Source organism: Echeneis naucrates, chromosome 22 (genome assembly GCF_900963305.1).
Source record: "Echeneis naucrates chromosome 22, fEcheNa1.1, whole genome shotgun sequence".
NCBI lineage: Eukaryota > Metazoa > Chordata > Actinopteri > Carangiformes > Echeneidae > Echeneis > Echeneis naucrates.
In genome coordinates this window covers 10,178,456-10,202,207 of record NC_042532.1, presented here as the reverse complement: position 1 = coordinate 10,202,207, position 23,752 = coordinate 10,178,456, and the positions used below count along the sequence as shown (strand labels likewise).

The window sequence follows — 23,752 nt, the reverse complement described above, 5'->3', positions numbered from 1 at the left end:
GTATAAGAGCTACATTTGCCACACTCCCTCTGTGTTATCGTTGTTTCTGGGCTGAGACTGGATCAGTGTTACTAATGTGTTTGCATTGCAGGCCTCCATCTGAGCCCCAGTGTGCAGTTTGCAGGCTGATGGGAGGAGCGGTGAGACTTCCCCACTTCTGCCCCCACTATGTCCTTTTTTTTAACATCCCTGCTTGCTTACGTTTGGCTGGCATAGCCTAATTTCCGCATTCCCAAATCCTCCCAGATTGGGGATCACGTTTAAAATCGGTCTGATGCAACGATTTCCACTTTTTAAAATCTACTCTCGACCCTCGGCTGAGCAGAAGAAAGGACATTTGTTGCACCTGGGATCGAAGTCAGGTCGGTAAAGGAAAACTTCAGCAGTCCGGAGCTGAATATTTCTGGTAACATGCTGAGCAGTCTGTTGGCGCGCCACGCATTGGCCATACCGAGCATAGGTGGAGCGGCGCAGCCGGGGAGGACGGGATGTTTTCGGTTAGGTGCACTTCGGGCACCGTTAGACTTTCACGCCTCGTCTCGCGTCGCTTATTTCTTTGTATGTAACTGTGTTTTTAGCGCTTTCCCGTTCAAAGTGAACACCAGGGCATGCTAGAGAAGCAGCCGTGTCTTTTGTGTGCATGCTGCTGTTACACGGCTCCACACAGCGTGCGCTAATTCAGGACAAAATGTTCTTATAATGTGGAGTTGGAGCTCTGACAGGACGCTGCGCCGGGAATGTGGGGTTTGCTCTTCAAACAAAACAAAACAACGCACAACGACAGCAACAAAAGCAGCTTTAGGCGAAGCCAAATCCGCCGTGTAACGTTTTTACCACTGCGGCTCTGATGGGAAGACAAAGTTACGTAAGAAAAATGCCGCACTGAAGAAAAACTTCCGCTTTGAAGTTGACCGATGAGCTCTTCACAATGTGCTCCGTTACACATTCATCTGATTGTTCCCATTCATAAACTGAAATGGAAAAACACGAGGAGTTCAAAACAAGCCATGATGTTTGGATCCCCGGGTTTAATACAGATATGACAAATATAAGAAAACATGACGCATGTCAACAGCATAATAGATCCTATTGGCAGTAGTTAGACCTTATTGTGTGCATCAAGGTGGTTCTTTTACTTGCATTTCATGAACCCCAATTTCAAACTACAGTCCTAGTATGTGTGTGTGTGTGTGTGTGTGAGAGAGACTGCAGATGACCTCAACTTAACCAGTGTGTATTGAGCTATATTTAAAGTTAATGTTGCTCCTGGGCATCATGTTCCAACATCATGATCTGTAAAGCTCCACTTTGTCACTCTGACCTACAGTTTGGAGAAGTGTTAAAAAAAAAAAAAATGGAGTCATTCCCATGTGTGATTCTCATGTGTCTTTTCAAGCGTGTGCTCTCTGGCGAACTATTTAACAGATGTGTAACTGGCATACGCAAACACATCCTTTGAAATCCCCCCTTTAGCTGCCTGCACTGATAATCACCAGGCAGGTAGCTTTTTCCTGGAACTGTATTTTAGATATGTCAGATATTCACCATGTGTTTCTATATTGTGGGTTAAAGGTCTCAGAGTAATTGACCTTAGATAGTAGTTTTTGGCTTTGTCATGTGACTTGGAAATCCGCTGACCTGTTGCAGTAATTTCCTGTATTTTCTCTTGGCTTTGCTTTCGAGTGTATTTAAATGTTCAACATTTTCAAATAAGGGATTTGGGTAGTACAGGCCCAACCAGTGGAAATATGTACAGCTCAAAGTCCTAGAGAGCAGTATAAGAACAGTGTCACCTTTATTTTGTTATTTGACTTAACAAAAGGAAACGAGTTATATTTGGGTCCAGACTTTCCCACATTAGGCTGTATTTTGAAATCCACATTTCAACTCCCCTGACATTTAGTCTCACAAGGAGGAAACCACAGTTAACGGGTGTTTCTTCACAAAGATTTTCTTTAGCTCCCCTTGGAACTAAGGGGAATTTTTGTGAACCTGCTTTGTACGCTGCTGCCCATCTCTGTTTCAGCCTTTAGGGGATTAAATAAGGGACATTTTTGCCAAGACCTCTGTAAATGGTGGTATATTCATTCCCGAAAAAAGCAAAATAATAAAAAGCCCAAAGAAAGCAGTTTCAGCATCCGGTTTCTATGACAGACTGGCAATTCATCACAGTGAGGCAAATCTGACTAGTTGGAGTCGGAGCAATGAATCTTGGGTAAATGTTTTGGTGAAGTCTTTTAACAAATTGCATGTCAAATAAGCCATTTGCATGTCCATTTTCTTCCAGTGGGTTAATGGAAAATGGCTGTTTTCTGCCCTCGTAATATAAAGTATGCTGTACAACAAACATGGCAGGGAGTGGTCTATGTGTTTGTCACTGATCTGGTTTCGCTGCTGTCTGAGCCCCCCATTTTCTCCCTCTGCCTGCTAGCTGTGGTCACGACCAAGTCTGACACGATGCCAGGACAAATCCCAGATCCCTCTGTGACAGCAGGCTCCCTGCCCAGCCTGGGCCCACTGGCTGGGATCTCAGCCACCACACTCACAGACAAGCTGAAATTTGGTGACCTCCAGGAGTTTGGGACGATGTTGTCACCTCTGCATTTCTTGGACACCCTGGGGAAAAGGCCTATAGTCATCAAAACAGAGGTAACCACCCATCGAGCAAATGGCAGCCAATGACACTCTTGAGTTTCTATTCTAACGTGCTTGTTTCAGGTCATTTTGTCAACTAACTGCATTACAATATTTCTTCCAGCAAAGACAGGTGAACCTGTTCAAAAACAGAACATCAAACATATCATACAGAATCCTGCTTAAATGTAAATATCCATGTTAAAAAAACATTAATCAAGCTGAAAACAAAAGCCCCTTTGGCTGATAGTGTTGTTGCATACCATAATCAGCAGGACCGCCTAGTGGACAGACTGGGAGACCCCAATGTTTAAAAAAAAAAAAAAAAAAAAGGTAATCAAGGGGTTTTAGCTTATACAGTATCTCTGACTCTGACTCTAAGCTTTGACTTTGAATTGGAGTTGAGTTTTAGCTGAATCTTAATAAACAGGGTAAAATGATGAGATATTAAAAAACTGACTGCAGCCTAGCAGAGACTTGGAGCTGCTCTTTTATGAACAAAAGATCAAAATTTCATTGTGAAATCAAATATTTTTTTAGTTTCTTATGTTTATAAAATAGCATACTTGTGACATAATTAGCTTAGCCCAGGATTCATCTTCTTTGCACACAGACAGAGGAATGCTTCGACCTGTGTATGGTAACTACATGTCTACATGCTGGTAAAATTACATCCAGTTTAACTTTATTCTTAGCTTTTGTGGAACTAAGAGTGATTACTGGAGTGTTTTCCACGATTTGTCACATCTATTTCATTGAACTCAAGTTCCACTTCTTAAACTATCATCTTCCATTACGCCGTTCTTCAGAGAGACGAAGAAGAAGAGAGGAGGAAACGAAGGCGAGAGAAAAATAAAGTGGCTGCAGCTCGTTGTCGAAACAAAAAGAAAGAGAGAACAGATTATCTACAAAAGGTGAGTCAAAGATACCCAGATAGTCACTTTGTCATTATTTCGCACCTTCGTGTGCTTATTGCATTTGGTTTTAACAAACTTTTATAGTTTTCCTTTCACTGCTCCCTTTCCCCTTCATCCTCTGGCAGGAATCTGAGAGACTGGAGATGTTAAACTCTGACCTTAAAGCACAGATTGAGGAGCTGAAGTTGGAACGACAGCAGCTGATCCTCATGCTAAACCGCCATCGTCCCACGTGCATTGTCCGGACAGATAGCGTGAAAACACCGGAGAGCGAGGTGAACCCCCTGCTGCAGCAGCTGGAGGCCAAGTGAGGGTGCAAAGAGTTTCCACACATGACAGTTGAGAAGAAGCAGCCAACTAGCAGCACTTAGCTCCTGGCCTTGGTCACGGAGGAGAACCAGCAGAGCCCTCCTGCCCAAAGACACAAAGTGAGGATTCAGTATGACTGAACAATGTTTTGGCAGTTAAATCTAAACTTTTACTTCTCTCTCTTTTGTCTTCCCGTCTAGTTTGATCATTTTAGTGATCAGAGCTCCAGCCACCACGAGTATGAAGTTCAAACACGACTCATCGTTCGTAGTCTTACAGATTTTTTTTCTATATATGCTCTTTACTTTAGCCTTTAGCACAGATGGATTTCAGCAGTTAGTGTAAAACGATCTTCTGTCGGAAAACCCAGTAACTCCCATAATTCAATTGGCAATTTACAGATAAATGGTTTTTATCTTTTATTTTTTTGTGTGTAACCAAAGAGAAGTTCAGGCTAAAACTGTGCTCCGTTTGATTCTGCAGTTGTACATCCGTCTGTATTGAGCCAGGCTGTATCTGCACTGTCTCCACAGACAGGCGTGACACAGCCCAACAAAAGGGAGAAGGGGGATCAGGCTACAGGAGCATTACAACAGTTTCATAGATACATTTCATGAAATAGAAAAATAAATGCTGTAATCCATTAACTGTCACACTTAAAGTAGTTAAACCTCCAAAAGGTTGGACACTCTTTCCTATTCATTTGAATGAGAAAGTGTGTGGTAGTGTTTATCTTCTGATTCTGTGATTTTTGTTCCTCCATACTTTTGGTGGCAGAGCTGTCGATCCTTTTCTACGTTTTGGCGCAGGCGTCATGTATGCACATATATATGGACTGTTTACATTGTTCTTTATGTTGCGTTACAATCATGTCACTACCAATTAGTTTTTATGTTTTTTATACTTTTGTATATGATGTTATATAAGCCTATAAGATATCACAAAATCCAATTTTGTACATCCTTAAGAAATAAATGTTTAGTTTCTTTTCCTTTTTTCTTTTACTGGACTTTTTTTTTTTTTTTTTTGAACAAAATTGAAAACATGTCACATGTATCATGTCTGGGTTAAAATTTTAATGAAGACAATCTCTGGTAAAGGGTGCCATCTAATGGCCAACAGCAGCTCAACCTGAATAACTGTACATCTATACTTGTTTTAGTTTCACCACACATTTAGCACATTTTAATGCTGAAGCTTTTCAAATATTTTACACTTATTGCCTACAGTTGCATTTTTCTGTTCGCATTGAACACACTTGCCTCTCCAGCACCTGCTTTTCCCCACAAGATTTGGCTAAATAGTCCATATGAAGGATCAGTGATCACACAGTGATCAGTGCCTTCAGAGAGGAATTCCTCACAAAGCACAGCTGCCACAGAACCCCGTGCTACTTGAAGTGGTGTAATATATATTTTCTTATCAAACCTTGTGCCCTAACTTAATTTCTAATTCTAAACGCAGTCATCAAACCACCAAAATCAAAGCATCTGCGATCAAGTGTGATCACATTTTTGTAGAGTAGACGTGAATCACCCTAATCTAACCCTAACCCTATTTATCACAAAAAAATACAAGTAGCCAATATTAAAACAGCATGTAGCCTACTTACTGAAAGCCCAAAGTAACAAAGCAGTCATTGTACTAGGAAGGATTTAACTTGCAGATTAAGAAGGCCTTGATTGGGTGAAGAGAAAAAATAAATTGCTGATTGAGAATTCGCCGCCCTCCAGCAAATCATAAAAATATGGTTGTTTAGAAAACTAACACTCATAATCTGCAACAGGACATTAAGTTGGGCCAACTGCACCTGCTGGTGGAGTTAGTTTGCTTTTGGTGGTAGTTGTGGTGTGCTGTGTCTGTTTTGGTTGAAATTTCTTCCTGTTTTCAGTCAGTATCCAGGCTGCCAGGCTTCCAGCCAACAGTCACTGTCATTTCTTATCTCAGCAGCTGGGTGGAGTAAAAGTCGTCAGCTCTCACCAACTGGATTGATAAAGGGAATTTCTCCAGCAGCTCGAGTATTGAATGAGCTTCCGAGGAGCAGGTCAGTCCATTGGAACAATGCCTGCATCTGATGAGTGAAGTTATCTCAGTGCAGGAAATCAATGCGCCGCACATCTGGGCGGTTTTCTGTGCCACATGGAGCTTTCGGTGATATTTCATTCTCCATGAACACCTCTGTGTTATCATCTGAGCCTTTTTTTTGTGTGTGTGTTAAAGACGTTTAATAAAGTAGCTTAGGCGGCGCGGGGAGACTTCATCTTCCAGCCGAGCTCATTTGAATTGATAGAAAATGGATGATAACAGGGAAGACTCTCTGGAGAAGAGCGCGCAGAACTCAAAGCAGGAAGAGGAGAAGGGTCCCGATGCCGTGGACCGGATTGAATGCACCGGCATCCCAAACGGGGGCAGCGGGTCGCCGGCAGCCGTGCGCCTGTACAAGCGGCGCTGGCTGGTCGTGTTCCTGTTCAGCTCATACTCTCTGAGCAACGCATACCAATGGATCCAGTACGGCATCATCAGCAACATCATCGTCAAGTTCTACAGCGTGGAGGCCTTCGCCGTGGACTGGCTGTCCATGGTCTTCATGCTCACCTACATCCCCTTCATCTTCCCGGTCTCCTGGCTGCTGGACAAGAAGGGGCTGCGCGTCACGGCGCTGCTGGCCAACGCGCTCAACTGCGCCGGCACATGGATCAAGGTGGCCAGCGCCAGACCGGACCTGTTCGGGGTGACCATGCTCGGCCAGTTCGCCAGTTCCCTGGCCCAGGTCTTCATCCTGGGGATGCCCTCCCGCCTGGCATCGGTCTGGTTCGGCGCCGATGAGGTTTCCACCGCCTGCTCCATCGGAGTTTTTGGAAATCAGGTGAGTTTCTATCTGTCGAGCTGCAACGCACCTTCGTTCTCTCTCTTTTAGTTGTTTCTCTTCGCCTTAACTTAGTATCCAAAAAAAAAAAAAAAAGTATTTCACTAATGACTCTCAGTCAACACCAACACACCTCAACGACGGTGGTTCCCCCACAAGGGAGCTCATCGATAGCTCTGATAAGGACTCAATGGAGGACACATATCTGAATTTGATTAGTCTGGTCAGAAAGGCAAGAACTGATGAAGCCCATTGATTGAGAGGCAAAGAGTCTTCACACACACACACGTGCACTCGATTGAACTTTCTTTAGATAACCATGACCTGGATGAATGAGAACATTCACTGTCATACTCAGTCAATGCAGCTGTACTATACCTCCATTTAACAGACTGAGAGATGGCCCAAAGTAAGAGAAAAACATATAAACATGAAAAAGTCCTTAGCCTTCTGGCACACTCTTCACTGCACCAGGGAGGAACCTCCTTCCAACCAAAGCCAAACACACAAATGAGCCATAAGTGAAAATGATCTATTTTTAAAAATGTGTCTCATCTTTAAGGTTAAAGGTTAAAGCAGATTCGGAGGTGAATAAACTGTGATATTAAATGTTTGAGACTGCAGATCATGATATTTGGGTTTGGTTAAGTGCACATGAGCAGAGCCGGTGTTGACAACAAACCAGTGAGGTGAAGTAGAGCCGGACTGTGGCACTGGCCCCATGTTCACACAGAAACACATGTGATACAGGAAATGCTTTAAAAATCCTACTTCAGTCGAAATGTAGAGGAGCGGTGAAAGGTGCCTCAAGTATCAAAGCTAAAACCATTTCGCCCTTAAAGCTGATATATTATCATACATAATATTAGTACATTTTAAAACTAATACTCAAGTTATTACCTTTAAAAAACATTTGCACTGATGTAGCTTATATTTTAATAATAACATTTATACCCACTATAACTCTGGTCTTGGAGAACTGCTGTCTGCTCCTCAGCAGAGCTTGATGACGAGCTGATCATTTGAATCAGACGTGTTGGAGCAGGAAACATCTAAAACATGAAGGACTGGAGTTGGATACTTAAAAAGGAAATGAAAGTGTGAAAAAATTCTTCAGCAATGAGTCACTAACTAAAACACACACACATTATACTAAACTATACTATACACCACCAGTCAAAAGTTTGGACACACTTTCCTATTCATTTGAATGAGAAAGTTTAGCCAAATGTTTGAGTGGTAGAGGATATATATCTATATCTATATTATATCTATATCTATATAGATATATATTCGCAATCCGTTTTCGCACTCTACACTCCACGAAGATGTTGGTCATCGTTGGAAGTTTATTTGCTTTGAGGGTGGTAATCAAATGGGAAGTGACGTGACCAGTGTCTGCACATTTTCGCCATCTTCTGCTGTCACGGTGCACTGATTCAGTGTTTGTAGTTTACTGTAGCTATGTAAAGCCGCCGTGCTCCAGGTATGGAAAACTGACGCTTCTTCTGAGCCTTTCTCGGTGATTTCGATTTATCTATTTTTTGTGCCCAAATGTTCTCTGAGAGTAAGAGATTGTTTTATTTATAGCTCAGTCATTCACGTGTCTCCGCTTGGAGGAAGGGTTATATGATCTTGTTGAGCTTAAAGCCCGTAAACAGTAGGAGTGTTGTATATATATATGGGGGGAAATGAGCCTCAGATTGCTTTATGATCGGCCTCTCTTCTGCTTCCAAACGGGTTTTTGCGCTGTTGTTACGCATATGAGAGTGTGTTGCCAACAATGCAACTTCGACAACTAAATGCTGTGTCTCTCAGTGGAGAGCAGAACAGTGCAGCTTTTCAGATCATACCGATATTTCCCCCGAAGGTGCCTGATCATAGTGTGGTCAAAGTGGATTCGTGGCTTTGTCTCCCTGACTTCCCTGCACTCCCTCCACTCAGAGATCAGCTCCACGCACACAGAGGTGGTGGAGCTGTGGGGCATTACAGTGCTGCCATCCACTGGAAACCTCCATGTCTGCTCAAGCTGCTGACCCCCCAACCAAAAAAAAAAAAAACAACAGGGATAACTGGGCCAACAAGTCACACAGTCATCCACAGTGATGCTCTGAGATGTTTTTTTTTTCAAGAAAAAGAAAATTAAACACAAATCATATTCACGTTTTTTTTTTTTTTTTTTTAATTTGGTTATTTTCCAAATGAAGCAGCCACAAGACAAAATAGCCTCGAAGCATAATCGTTTTATTTCTCCCTTTTTATTAGTGTTTTCACTGTATAAACACAAGACATGGCAAATTAACTTGGCAAATTCATCAGCTTACTTGACAAGCATAAGCACGTTCAAAGGCTGTGGCCGTACAACACAAAGAACACCTGAATAACTTGAACAAAAAAGTTAAACATATTTTATTTTTAGGATTTTTTAATCAAATATTTCGGAGAACGAAAAATAATTTGAGACACGTTTTCTGACAGTCAACAAATCAGCTGATCATGAAACACTCATTATCAGCACTTGTGGCAATACAATCATTTTCTGCAAAATTAAATCACCCATATTAAAAATGATCATTTTACTTGTTTAATTTCAACCTTGATTGATATGTTTTCAGTAATAATGACTGATATCCTCATTATTTGGCTGATTATTTGGCTATCTATGAAGAAAAACAAACAAAAAAAAAAAACATCTCACAGTCAACCATTTGATAATGTGCACCAGTTTCTCACCATTTAATGTCCCTGACATTACCTCAGTAACCGTGCTCTTCAGCATCTTAGTCAGTCAAACATCTGGGTGTCCCATCATGTCGTCATGTTACACATTCTTCCCATCAGTTACACACTCCTGTGTGTGTTATCTCCTGTAACATGGACAAAGGTCAGAGGCCAGCGCTTTAAACAGCTGAGACAGATCATAGCCTGCGTGTATGTAATTTGAAACGGAGGGAAAACTGAACTAAACGAATCATTTAGCACGTGATTTAGATTTCATGCTGGTGCTCCGTATGTCCTTATTTGTGGATTTGAACACTTCAAAATGAAGGCTGAAATGGCTGCATGTATATGTACTTGCATATCTAATTTAAAATGTATTGGTATTGATCCAAAGGAAACAGAAAAGTTTCTATGTAAACTAAAATCAATGAACACTAGTAAATCCATTCAATGACCCATAAACGCTCTTCTCTGGTAACTGCTCTGCAGACAGCAGGTTACTGTCATCACGGCTGCAGCATGAGTGCAGTCAAATCTAAAACCTCTTTCATCAAATTAAGAGAAGTAACACAGATTGATAATCAGCTCGATGGGACTGAAGCGATAAGCGCATTTTGCTGCAGATTTAGGTCCATATTTGCACCAGACCGCAGGTACTGCTGTTGTTGTGGTAACTCTTAAGGAAGAGATATGTCTGCAGCACTTTGGGTCCAGCACATTTCTCCAGCAGGATGTTAAAAGTCTATTGTATTTTATTGTGCTGTGCCTGCAGAGACATCATTTACATGTTCTGGGTCATACAGATTCGTCTTCATAGTTCAGTTCTTGAAAATACCAAAACTATCTTTTGCCTCTTTGCACTTGAATGGTTTGTGTTATGAGCTTACAATCTTTGTTAAGCAACACACTCAATGGACTTTAGCTTCGGTGTCGTGTGCTTACTTTTAACAGGCAAACGTTTTAACGTCCTTGTCTGTCCTGCCCTAGGTTCACAGTCAGAGCGTGCTATAAAGTGCGAGTTGATGCAGTGACACATCACATGTTGGGAGGAGGAGTTTGAAATGACTAAAACTCACAAATAAGAACCATCATTCGACTGAAAAGATGTCAAACGCCACAAGACACAGGTGAGCATTGGCACCTGCAAGTGAATGAGGTGTGCAGCTGTTGACTGGAAATTTCCATCACTGCTCATTATATTGAAACTACACACACAGCCACAACAGCAGTCGTCAGCAGAACTCTCCGCTGTAGGCACGGCGGGTGGACTCATTTCTGATCAGCATGTAGATACAACCTGCTGGGTGGAAGGAGTCAGCCAGGTGGAGTGTGGCAGCGTTAAAGAGGGCGCACACACAAGGGGAAATATTTGTTCTTCCTTCCAGCTGTTAAGTGCTACAGAAGCACTAAGAAAGAGGGAAGAGTTTCATTAGGAACCAACATGAGCTCCCAGGATAATTTTCCTGAGTGGATCGACAACCTTGCCACGGGCAACACTTACTCTGGAAGAACACAGAGAACAGGTTTGCAGGAGTACAACCAGCTGCCTCTGGGAGACAGCTGTGACATTATGGAGCCTTCCACAATGGACACTGCACAGCTCTTCCCACTAATGGAGACCAAGTTGTACAAGCGGCGCTGGGCCATGCTGTTCATCTTCAGCGTCTACTCCATGAGCAACGCCTTCATGTGGCTGCAGTATAGTATCATCAGCAACATCTTCACAAAGTTCTACAACATCAGCACCCTGGCCATCGACTGGCTCTCCATGATCTATTTCCTCACCTACATCCCGCTCATCCTTCCCGTCATGTGGCTGCTGGACAACCGTGGCATCAGGGACGTGGTGGTGGTGGGGTCGGCCTTCAACTGCATAGGGGCTTGGATCAAGACGAGCACGGCCCAGCCTGAAATGTTTGCCATGACCTTCCTTGGTCAGTTTGTGTGTTCAGTGGGGACAGTTTTTATCCTGGGCATCCCATCCAGACTTGCGTCCCTGTGGTTTGGGCAGCAGGAGGTGTCCACTGCATGTTCCATTGGCGTTCTCGGAAACCAGGTGTGTCTCTGTTTACCAACTGGAAATGGGTAGTCATCCGCTGTGTGCTTTCACGATAATGTTGGTGCTCAGAGAGTTGCATGCGTGTATTCATGAAAAAGGGCTCTATCATCTTTAGCACTCTTTGTAACATAAATATGTTGAATGGCCACACGTTAAAAACAGGCAGGCGGATGTTATAGCATGTCAGCATCTGCCTCCTTTTAACGTGTGACTCACTCTCTCTGTTCCTCTGGATTCTGCTTCCTTCTTCTTGAATCAGCAGGTTTAATTAACGAATCTCTCACTCTCTCTCTTCTGGTGGAGAAAATGTATGAGTGGTCATCGCATCAGTTTTTAACTTCTTAGAGAAGTCACGTGAGTTCATTTGCAGAACCGAGTACCTCTGATTTCAGTGACTGTCACATGCTTTACCGTCAGTATGTACCACACACACTCAGTTTACCTAAACATGATGGCTTTGGACGGAGGGAGGAAACCCACGCTGACATGGGGGGAACAGGCTCCACACAGAAAGGCTTTGTTGTGGGGCAACAGCGCTAACCATTATGCCCCCGTGCTGCCCTATTTTCATGAATGATTTCATGAATCAATGAGATGGATCAGTTACTTCATTTAAAAGTACAGTGCTTGCTTTGTGCGCCCATGCACACAGGCATCAGGTGTGTGATCAAGGCGAGTGGAAGGCTTCCAGCAGAGTGACAGACTCATTTAAAGGTTTTAATGGAAATTTCTATAGAGGGAAGAATCTGAGGTCATGATTCAGTGTTCAATCTTTGTTATTCTGTACATCTGAGCCAATGAAAAGAGTCAGTGGATAGATGACAAACATACCAGTTCCTCACTCATATGTATATTTATATGGTTCCCTTGTGAACTCAGCACAGCACACTAACATACACATTATAGAACATAATGCATAAACAGACACCTGACCCCTGCGATGCTCTTTGAAAATTGAAGGCCACTTTTTTTTTTTTTTTTCCTTCTTCATTTGAACTGTGTCCTCTCTAACCTGCATCAGGCCAAACACTACACACCGGTCATTGTCATCCAGGCGCTTGTTTTGTACTGTAGTCTCGCTTCCCCGCTGCTGAAGATAAAAGGGCACATTGTTGTTGATGTTTACTTGCTCTACATGCGTTTATTCCTTTGGCTCCGGTCCTTAAACCCGATACCTCCAAGTTTTCAGGCTGAAGTAGTTTACATATCCCTTTGGATGTTTGGAAATGGTTCACATTAACAAGAAGTAGGCAGGATTTCCATAAAGGCCCGCGATGCTTTGAACATCAAACAGATCAACAGTTTGTGTGCCAAAAGTAACTTCATAAGAGAGGACATCCTTCATTTCAACCAGTTGAGAATAAGCTTGTGTTGCATTTTTGACAAGTTATCAAGGCTTGCTCTACTTATCAAAATTGTGCAAAAATAGAAGTGCATTGTGCGTTTTTTTTTTTCTTTTCTTTCTTCCTCTCTCTCTCTTTTTTTTTTTTTGCTTTGGACATGTGACGGTGTTTAACAAAGATGCTGCAGTTATTCTGTTGTAAAGATCTTTTATATGCTCCTGTGAAAATCTTACAAAGCTTTCCCTAGCAAAATGGCCTTAAGGTAAGTTAACGATTGATCGGATCGTTCATGTTAGATATGTAATGCAGTGTTCAAAGTGTCTGTGTGCTGTATAGGGTTAAGAGGTGCAGATCTATAAATCCTAACGCTTTTAGCATTCTCTGAAAGACGAGTTTCTCCTGTGCCTACATGCTTCAGACACTGATCATTGGTTTGTTCCTCCTGAGGGAAGGTGCTTTGTCACTTTTTGCCCTTTTCCTTCTCTCACCTTTCCCCTAGAGCGGAGGGACCTCGGCTGGTGTCCCCTCTGGAATGCTCTTGAGGCTGTAGGAAGCTGAGGAAGTGGGCACTACTCATGTGGTATTCAAATTCAGAAAGATTAGTATCCAGATTAGTACCCCCCCCCCCGTCCCCTTTCTGCCTCATTTATTGTAGATCCAGATGAGGGTGGGGTACGGGGGTGTCAAAATCTGAGGAGTCATATCTGCATATCAGTCCTTTAACACACCTGCTTTGGCATTTTATGTATGTAGTATGCCACTGTGGGCGACATTTGATGTGTTTACAGTAGCAGGTAGGCCTATACACTCACACAAATGCTGAGCAGTATTACATTTATCGTTTTTTCTTTTATACAAATACTCAAATACATTTTTCTTTTCTATACCTTTATTTCAACCTTTTACTACTTTTGTAGTGATGCGTTTGCCCTACACGGTTGTGTTCATTTCTGTGCGTATGTTTGTGTGTGTGTGGTCATCAGCCAAAGGCACATTTCAATATTTTATTTTGTGCCTCGCACCCATAGATGGGCATCGCTATTGGGTTTCTGGTCCCACCCATCCTTGTGCCAAACGTGGATGATATGAATGAGCTGGCTCACCACATCAGAATCATGTTCTACATCAGCGCCGGAGTGGCCACCCTCATCTTCGTCCTCGTAGTGATTGGTAAGTCTTCAAGGGAAAATGACTGTTCCCAACCACAGACTCATTGGTTGGGTGAGAGCTGTCAGGTTCCTTTACTCACTCATGCAGTAATCATCCACTGTAAGTCTCTTGCAATGTCATATAGCTCCTACAGTCACTGCTGTGGAAATAAATAAAGGAGATTAAGTCAGTTTGACAGTTTGTGTTTTCCAGCGCTAGAGGATTCACCCCAACTTCCTCGTAGTGATACCCTTCAGATTTCCTGTTTTTAATTATATTGTTTAGATTACAACACCCACAGTTATCTCAAGTAGTTTTTACAACATAAAAATTTATTATTTTAGATGCAATATATTGATAATGTTTTTTTTTTTTACAGTAGAGCTTTTATCTGGTTGTTGGGCTCCTCAGGCAACGCTGCTGGGAAGCTGAGTCTTCCTGTGAAAGGCTTTCTACTGAAAGCTAAACCGCATTACCATCTTCTAGATGAGCAGCTGCAGTAATTGCTATAATTGTCCACCTTATGATGAGACGTGTTGTGACGCGATGTGAAATACAAGCAGGAACTCCGGGAGCCATGGAAGTTTTTTTTTTTCTTTTTTCTATGAAATCGTCTTCACCCTCAGCTCTATTAAATAAATCTTCCTTTTATTTCTAAAAGTCACTGACAGTCAGACAAACATGGTGAAGCTTCACTATTCATTTGATGCTCAGTGGCTCAGAAAAAGATCCAGAAGTTGGTGAGCCCAGTTCCCCTGTGTGATCTGGGGATGACATTAAAGGGGATGAGACTCTCTTTTCACTTGTTGCTTTAAATAATGTATGGAAGAACTCCTGTCTACTGTGTCCCTGACTTCACCCACAGTAAGATCTCATTTATTATCTGTACTGGAAACTGGTAACTGAAGTCCCCCAGCCTTATATTAAGGACCATATGAATGAACCCATGTAAATCTTTATTTAATAATATAATTCAGATTTCAAGTGCTTTTCTCTCCTGCAGCAGCACGCTGGCAGCTGTCCTCCTCCTCTTCCTGCTCTTCTTCATCTCCCTCTTCAGTCTCTACTGCACTTTTCCACTTGTAAAAGTAGTTAATATCAACCAGCCGCCATGCTGACAATGGTGCAAAGCCCGCATGCGGCTGGTAATTATAACGATAATCTTTGAGGCCCCCTGGCTTCAGACTCATGTCAGGAAGGACAAGAAGAAAAAAAGTCCCCAAACTGTTTGAGGAAAAAAAGCCGGTTGAATGAAATCACTGATAAAGGTTTGATTGCACTGAGCCAACTCACCTAGTGAGCTTTTTGACAGTGGGTGTGACTTACAGATAGTTATTAGCTGGTGAGTGTGATGATGTCATCGGTAATGACGCTGCACATATTATGATTATATGAATGACATAATCTTCCGAGGGCAGTCCAGAATTGGCTTGTTGTTCTGTACAAACGTGCACACACACGCACACACACACACACACCTTCTGATTACATTCTTTACATTGTACATGTGAAATACATTGTGTTTGTATTTCAGTGTTTCAGGAAAAACCAGAGATCCCTCCCACGCAGGCCCAGGTTCAGGCCAGGAGCATATCACCGGATGAATACTCGTACATGGCGTCCATCTTGAGGCTGCTGCGTAACAAACCCTTCATGCTCCTGGTGGTCAGCTATGGTGGGTCTCTCGCTGTTTCCTTTTGCCTCTATGTTTACTTCCACAAACAGACTGGTGGACCACGGACCTTATTTTAATGACACATTGTCTAGACAAGAGGTCACTTGGTGCTGCAACTAATGATTATTTAATAGGCAAATAGGCATTGATTAGTATTTTTGCTCAAATATCAGAAATACTGGTAGAAAAGTTCTGTTCAGAATTTAGTCTTCATAGCTTGATTTGTCTGACAGAAATCGAATTGTTTCAGCTCTAATCTCAGCATCTAATGGCTCCATAGCTTGATTGAGTGTTCAAATCGCGATCCAACACATTTCAGAGGGTAAATATTCTTCTTCATTGCAGGTCCCTTGAAATAAAAGCTAGCTTTAGGTGTTTGGTGTTGTAAGAAGGTAACAGAGAGACTGAGGAAGTCCAAGTCAGACTAATTTGTTTCGATGCCCTGATGTCATAATGGCATATTTCTGTTGGATTATGGGATACGCTACTCATGCTGCCTTCCATTATCTTACTTTAATTGCCTTCCAGGTTTCAAATGTTGTTGTATTATTCAGGTGAAAGGTAGCAAACATTGAATCTGGGTCTTTATCAGCTGCTGTGCAGATACGAGCATGTGTCATCATAACTCATGGACTTCTGTTACACTGATTATGTGTAGCACTGATCTAAAGGTCTTCACAGTGTCAAATTTTGTGTTCGAAGGTCAATATACAATGAGGACAATGCTAACGATTGTTGGGTACATCCTGGACATGTATGAAGATCCTCCTTTGTCCAGAGACATGTTCAAGTGCTGATTGAAATAATATTGGTTAATATTGGTTAATATAGGTTATGACAGTGGAAAGGCTATGGTGCTGCTGTGTGAGATTGTCGGCAGCAGTTTTAGTGGTGGGAGTGTGGTCCCATCTGGTCTCCTCTCATTTCCCCACAGGTGTCCTCAGAATAGATAAAGACTTTCATATGTTTTCATATGTTGTCCTCAGGCCTGAATGTCGGCTGCTTCTATGCTGTTTCTACACTATTGAACCGGATGATCATTGAACACTATCCCGTAAGTCCATTGTGAAAACTGTAATCTTTGAGATTAGCTTTTCTTTTACTTCACTTTCTGTAATTCTGTTTTTGCTCCCAGTTTCTTCCTTCCTCTCTATCATACCATACACTCAGATTGTGCAGCACATGTAGACAGCAGTAAATATAAAGCTGCTGTGCAGATGACCCAGAGCTGGACAACAGGTGCCAGGGAGTCTAGTTGTTACTGCTGAGTGTTTAAGACAAGTTTACACAAAGTGTCAAAGAGTGCTTTAATGTGCTCTGAAAACCGGCATTGACACTTTTTCTCTTTCAACCTCAGAATGAAGAGGTGAATGCTGGAAGAATTGGCCTGACAATTGTCATTGCAGGCATGGTGGGTTCGCTCATATGTGGCATTTGGCTGGACAAGACTAAAACCTACAAGTAAGATACACATTGAGGAGAAACATCACCAAAGCAAGTTTAAGTAATTCGTCCAGACACTAAGAAGGAACCAAGACTTCGAAACATTCCCTGTGGTTTTTCTCCCTTTCAGTGACGTAAAGAAACATTCCCTCTAATCATGCTGCTGCAGTCCTCACACACAAATAAAGTCTGCTGACCATCATCTACCTCATAGACAGCAGTTTTATTTCATTTTTTATCAAAGTTGCCCATGAGCTTCAAATGTGCTATGAGGAAATGAATGACATTAATACGATGCTTGGTGAAGAGGCACATGAAATGCCATCACAATAACTTTGCTAAGATGTTAATGATCACAAACGAAATGTCTGTCATCTTCGATTAGTTTGTCAGCATGTTATTATTGGTTATTAGTTTACCAACCAAGGTAGTTACAGCTTCATGTGCTTCAGGTGAAAACTGGAGCCTCTTAGAGGAATTGGTCCCCTTCCTCCCCCTTGTTTGCTATAATCGTGCTATAGTTGTACTTTAAACCATGGGCTCCGTGCATGAATGTCTTTAAATCCATTCACAGCAACATGTCTAAGTGAATTAAAGATTTTGTTCAAAAGTGGGCACGAATGAGAATCCAGCAGATCTGAGGTTCACATCTGATGTTCCTCTCCGCTGATTCGAACTGACGGACTCTACTCTGCTGGCCCTCCAAGGTCACATCTCAGGAGACATGACAAACAGACGCAATGTGATCTTGAAAGCTAGTATATTTAATTGAATTTCAATTTCTGGGTTTTCGATCAAGCAAATCAACATTTTTTCTCTGTGTTTTGATCAAGAGTGTTAAATGTTTTCCACACTGGCTTCAGTTATCTGTTATCTAAATTATTATGATTAGAAAAAGATTCCCCCAGATTCCCAGCATGCCGTTTGGATACTCAGTTGTAAAAGCAGTGAGGGCCAGATTTATGCTGTTGACCCTCACGGTCCTATTGTCCTATGTGGGAGAGAGGAAAAGGACTATGTTAGATGAACAAAAACGTTTTGTAGCGATATTTTACGCGTGGTTGTACAAGAGAAAGCTTCACTAGAGTAAGCCCGTTTGTGCAGATGGCCCCGGGGTCTTCATGATTGATTCAGGGTGTTTTACAAGGTGAACACAATCATTAATACAATCATCAAACAGCAGTATGTTTGCTGGGAACCTGGCGGAGCACTGTGAGGAATTTCAGCTCATATCAGTCCTCCATCCAGAAACACATGCTTTTTGAAAAAGGGAATTAACAGAAAAAATATTCTTGCTTATGCTTCTATACTTGTTCTGTATATATACAGAAAAGCTCTTGTCGGATTATGGTGGGGGATTTCTTCCCACTGATCAGCTTTGGCAGGAAAGTAGCCAATGTGAGCCTTATCACAAGATCCAGATTTCTAAACATTAATGTTAAAGTCAAATCAGGTTAAACTGGACCTCTGAGATTCAGATAGCTATTCTATATAGTATTGATTAAGTGTATTGTCATGATGCCTTTTAAACAAAATGATTGTTATTCATGTCCTCTGCTTTCAGACAGACCACCCTGGTTGTATATCTCCTCTCGCTGACTGGCATGCTGGTATATGCCTTCACCCTCAATCTGGGCCACCTTTGGGTGGTGTTTATCACGGCTGGGGTGTTAGGGTAGGTAACCATTAAAGAGTTGAGGCCACAAGGTCTTAAATATCACAACCTCAGTTTGAAATGAACATCTAATGGCCTGCAGTATTTGCATAAAACAGCCATGATTATTTATTTCCCTGAAGATATGAATCCTTGGTAAAGCAGGTTTCTCAAGAGTTCTCAAGAAAGTATGAGATATGTGATGACACATTTCCATGTTTGCCATGAGGTTGTGATGTCTGTGTGTGTCACAGTTGTTGCCCACAGGTCTTCACAGCTACAAAGCTTTTTCTTAACAAAGTCTAGCACATCCTGCTGAGGCTAGTTCACATTCTATGTATTGCTCTCATTTGGCTTGAATGCTGCTCAGTTGGAGCAAAATAATTTCTCCTCTGACTCCACAGTCCATGTGCTGTGTCATTAAAACTAGCTTTTTATGCCTGTAACCGGTTTCCATAGCAATGCCTTTATCTGGTTTTCATTTCTGAGACGCAGATAGGATGCACGAGTTTACACATCTTACTTTTTTACATTTGTGGCGGTTCCTATTTTGTGATGGAGATGAAAAGAGTTAATCATGCTGAGAGAGGAACTATTGGAGATCACACACGTCTGTTTTAGCCCTTTATCTGACCTTCAGTGTCTGTCTGCAGATTCTTCATGACAGGTTATCTGCCTCTGGGCTTCGAGTTTGCCGTGGAGCTCACCTATCCAGAATCAGAGGGAACTTCATCTGGACTTCTTAACTGTTCAGCTCAGGTCCTTCATGTCAGCATGGTTCACTGTGGAGACACAGGTCGAGCATTTGAGACAGAGTGTAAAATATGTTGGTTTTTAACTCGTTTCAGATCTTTGGAATCATTTTCACCATCTGTCAAGGGAAGATTATTGACAAGTGGGGCACTTTACCGGGAAACATCTTCCTGTGTATATTTCTGCTAATAGGAGCAGTACTGACAGGTAAGACATTAACTTTCCCCTGTTTCCTCTGTTCTCAGCATATTCCACAGTGTATTGAAGACATTGAACTTATGTCACTTGTTTGGCACATAAAAGCACACCGTGTGCTGTTAAAGAGAACTTGAACAGAAAAAGCATTTTAGTGGTAGGGACTGACTGATAAAACCAGTTAGTTGTGTTAATAAGCCTGGATAAACAGTCCTATCATTTATAAGATGAAGTCGCCCCCTTGTGGTACAAAATACAATCACATTGTATTGACTGAAAAAATGTGTTAATGCTCAATATCATTCCTCAGAAAATATTTTTGCGTTAAAATAATGTTTTATTAAAGCATTATGACAGTATGCATTGACTGTACATTCAAACTCATATCCATTTCTCTCAGTGTGCCAACTTTAGAGCTGTGTAGCTCACATCAGATTATTGTGGCATTTTCAAATCAGAATTTAAATATTCTGAATTAATTGCTCGCAGGAAATTGTTGTGTTATGGGTGTGTCTTTTCTGAAGGATTTCTTACAAAAAAAAAGAAAGAAAGAAAATTGTTAGAAGAGAAAATGTCCATGCAGCATATCCTCCATAAATGAAACTTTTGCTCTCTTCTATGCTTGTCACAGGATTCATCAAGTCTGATCTCCGACGACAGAAGGCCAACCTCCAGTCCATGGTGCACACGGCGAGTGTGAGTATATCTGCGTGTGCTGCATGAAGTGGGTGGGATCTTCACATCCCTGTGAAGAGGGAATGTGTTTGATACCATCCTGGCTGTGGGCTGAATGCTCTCTGCTCCTGTCTTCACACTCCGGGCATGCACTTGACTAAAAGCAGGCGAACGCGCTGCTCTGGTGATGGAAGCTCCTCTCTAAGCTCACTAAAAAAATCCTCTGCTCCCAATTACCTATTGCATAAAATACAACCCTGCCTTTGTCTGACAGCTGTCCAACACGCCTAACAGTCCGCATGTGTACAAACGTCTGTTATAAGAGCCTAACTCTGGGTTAACGGTTGGAAAGTTGCCCTTTTTTGCTCTTCATATGGGTGCAGTCGACAGCTATCAAATACGTGTGATCTATACAAATCAGTTTTATGAATAAAAGCCAACACCATAATCCACAATTACGAAATACAAATGCAGTTTTAATCTTCGTGTTAGGTGTGCATCATCAAAATCTTTAAAAAAATCTTTAATGTTACTTCACACACATCACACATCAAATTTCACTGCAACAGTCACTGGCTCAAAATCATCTTTACATTTTTACTATCAATCTCATTTTAATGGGAAAATGCATCACACAAGGTGGCTTCTTTCACTCACTCATTGTCTTTTTGTTTGAGAAAAGCTTTTCTTGTTCCTTTTCCGCTTCCTTTTTCTGCTCATAATATTCTTGGTGTAATACAAAGGCAGCTAAAATGGAAGGCGTCAGCATTTCTGCATATTAACAGAGCTTAAATAAGATATTTTAAACCGTGCTTGCTTTGTTTTTTTTTTTTTTTTTTCAATAAGCCAGTTAGAAATGATGAGAGTAGCAGTGAGGAAACGAATGAGACTGTTGAAAATAAGTAATAATAGATGAAAGATAGATTTGAGCAAACAAATGTTTGTAATACTCATTAAATATACATTTAATTTAGGATGTTTGAATGCAAATTTAATTTCCTCACTAAAGGCTGATTCAGTTGTTGCCGGGCTAGCAGACAGATAGCCGGTAGTAGTATTAGTTGGCGGTGCAGTGTTTGGTGGAGGCAGGCAAGTGCTGCCGTGGTTTGGATGAGATGGTGGAGGATGTGGTGGCCCCTCAGGGCCCCTGATGGCCCCACAGGGTTGTGACACAAAAGCTATTATTCCAGCCTACAGGGTCCATTTCATCGGCACAGGACTACGGGGCCACAGCGTACAGCAGCCACTGGCCACACCAGTCTTGACATAAACCTCACTAAAACCAAAACACACACCTGCAAAGGTAGGGACACACACTTTTGAAAACGGTTATGCTTTACCACACACGCTCTCTCTCTCTCTCTCTCTCACACACACACACACACACACACACAGATACACAAAATGGTCAAGCGTAATATTTGACAATAAACTATTTTCTTTACAAATAAACCTCATTGTTTCCCATTTTGCACAAACTGAGGGTTTATTTATTCTTGCCAAAGATAATATACATACTTCTCCACCACACAATCAGCTCGCAAAAGAAACAGGTTAATGTGGAGTCAAAAAAAATCATCCATCCTGCATCCTGCAATACAACATAGTGTTTATGAAAAACACACTTGTGTTGTTTTTGTGTATGAATGAATATTGTGATTCATTTACAATACTCAATGAGAGGTTCTGAACAGAGCAAAGTTCATGAATGAAGGTGAGTGAGACATTATGAGTGGGTTCATACCAAAAGTAATGAAATGAAATAAACTAAAAGTACCGTATCATTTTAATCACTGCCATTGTTGAGTGTTGTGTTGTCTTTCTGAATGCAGTGATGAGTTGATAATTTGTGTGTTATCATTAAAGAGTGTTGCGGTTGTCCTCCACTTTTACAGAAAACCACAGCTCATCTGGAAGGAGGTGTCAGTCCACCTGAAATCCTGGAGGAGGGGAAGTTATAAAGAAGACAGACGTCCCCTCTGCCAAAGACGCCATGAGCAGATAAACAGATATACTGACATGCATAAACGGGCACACATTGCCACAGCACTGAATCTTACTGACTAGCTCTTTATGGGGTTTTTATGAATGGATTATGAACCACCAGACCTGCTGTAGGCTATTCTGCCCTCTGGCTACAACAAAAGCCTTTTTTAATTATGTGCAGTCAAACTGCCACTTTAGTTATTCCACCATTACTACTCTCTTATACTCAATTCAACCTTAAATTCCTATCTGAGCTTTTACTGTACCCCCCTTTGTTAGTGTTCTCGCATCTAAAAAGCAAAATTTAAAGTGAGTGTTGTTAATGCTTGGCCAGTACTGTTTGTAACTGAACTCAGTCTTTACATTGTTAAAGGTTTTCATTAAGCGTTCTGTTTTTAGAATATGCATCTTAAATGCAGATTGAGGACTATGATATGTGATCTTCTGTCCTGGCAGTCAGGCCACCCTATGCCTCAACAAGGATTTCCTCTAATCTCTTTCTGCCCTACAGGATCACATTGAAGTCTGTACTTCTGAATACTGCTGATTATTAATGTGATCGATGCTGTGCATCCGAGTACACTTTGGGAGGTCAGTTTTTGTCCTGTTTTACTGCACGTAATCACTACAAGACATTTGGTGGTGCGCATTGGTAACATAAAGAATGTCAGCACAGCGCAGAACAGACAGATGAGAGAAAAGGCAAATTCATTGATTTTGTCATTTTGCACAAGAAAATGTTCTAGTGCTTGAACTTGTAAATTTGTTACTGCAAAATGTAGTTCATACTCTGCATCAGTGTTTGTGCAGTTTGTCATTAACATGTCTTAGTTGATGTGATGTATTGTGATTAGTTTTCAGTATCATGGTCATTATGTGATTGTGAGAAATGCTATTAATGACTTGAGTGGCATTTTATGGACATTTTATGATCCCGTGAAAAATGTGCCCAGTAGTTAAGTTTTCTTTAATACTTAAGTGAATCAAGAAACAAAGATACTGAATTAAGCAAAGACAAATCAATTTCTGAAAACCGTGACTCAATGGAGTTTGTCTCGCTCCCTGTCTCATTGGATAACTGCTTAAGTTTTGTGACTGAATGTATTTTTGAATACAATCAGAAGCGCCTGATTTTTTTAGTTGAACCCTGTTTCTTATATAACAAAACTTGAGTTGTGTCGTGTTTCTGCGCTTGAATTAATCCCACAAAATCAAAATAAAAACTGTCTATCTCTGGTAATAATGATGAAAACATCCCACTTGAACCCAAATATTAAATCTGAGTAACATGGGATATTACACTTTCATCCAAAATGATACAAAAAAAAAAAAAAAAAAAAAAAAAAAAAAAAGCCCAAAACACAATACCCCCT

General features: G+C 41.4%; 2 protein-coding genes across 5 annotated transcripts; both read left to right on the top strand.

Moving 5' to 3' along the window:
- The first annotated feature begins 210 nt into the window (after positions 1 to 210).
- Positions 211 to 4,851, top strand: jdp2a (Jun dimerization protein 2a). The gene is made up of 4 exons (XM_029493861.1): positions 211 to 362; positions 2,432 to 2,649; positions 3,444 to 3,548; positions 3,677 to 4,851. The coding sequence occupies exons 1-4, from the start codon at positions 275 to 277 to the stop codon at positions 3,860 to 3,862; spliced, it is 597 nt and encodes a 198-aa protein (XP_029349721.1). The 5' UTR covers positions 211 to 274; the 3' UTR covers positions 3,863 to 4,851.
- Positions 4,852 to 5,818: 967 nt separating this feature from the next.
- On the top strand, positions 5,819 to 23,731 carry flvcr2a (FLVCR choline and putative heme transporter 2a). Of its 4 annotated transcripts, none has more exons than XM_029494203.1 (12): positions 8,190 to 8,212; positions 10,435 to 11,503; positions 13,878 to 14,019; positions 15,533 to 15,673; positions 16,660 to 16,727; positions 17,031 to 17,134; positions 18,681 to 18,791; positions 19,424 to 19,529; positions 19,619 to 19,730; positions 20,350 to 20,414; positions 21,584 to 21,696; positions 22,289 to 23,731. In XM_029494203.1, the coding sequence occupies exons 2-11, from the start codon at positions 10,889 to 10,891 to the stop codon at positions 21,656 to 21,658; spliced, it is 1,539 nt and encodes a 512-aa protein (XP_029350063.1). In that variant the 5' UTR covers positions 8,190 to 8,212; positions 10,435 to 10,888; the 3' UTR covers positions 21,659 to 21,696; positions 22,289 to 23,731. The 4 variants fall into 4 exon arrangements, with proteins under 4 accessions (XP_029350066.1, XP_029350063.1, XP_029350065.1 ...); XM_029494205.1 differs by having other exon boundaries at positions 8,193 to 8,248; XM_029494204.1 differs by having other exon boundaries at positions 8,195 to 8,293.
- Positions 23,732 to 23,752: the final 21 nt, after the last annotated feature.

Excerpts from the sequence above, each read along its gene's own strand:
- jdp2a (XM_029493861.1), top strand. The coding sequence starts at position 275 with ATGCAACGATTTCCACTTTTTAAAATCTACTCTCGACCCTCGGCTGAG. Across the intron at positions 363-2,431 it reads GCACCTGGGATCGAAGTCAG|CTGTGGTCACGACCAAGTCT; the intron begins GTCGGTAAAGGA and ends TCTGCCTGCTAG. Across the intron at positions 2,650-3,443 it reads CTATAGTCATCAAAACAGAG|AGAGACGAAGAAGAAGAGAG; the intron begins GTAACCACCCAT and ends GCCGTTCTTCAG.
- flvcr2a (XM_029494203.1), top strand. The coding sequence starts at position 10,889 with ATGAGCTCCCAGGATAATTTTCCTGAGTGGATCGACAACCTTGCCACG. Across the intron at positions 11,504-13,877 it reads TTGGCGTTCTCGGAAACCAG|ATGGGCATCGCTATTGGGTT; the intron begins GTGTGTCTCTGT and ends TCGCACCCATAG. Across the intron at positions 16,728-17,030 it reads TGATCATTGAACACTATCCC|AATGAAGAGGTGAATGCTGG; the intron begins GTAAGTCCATTG and ends TTTCAACCTCAG.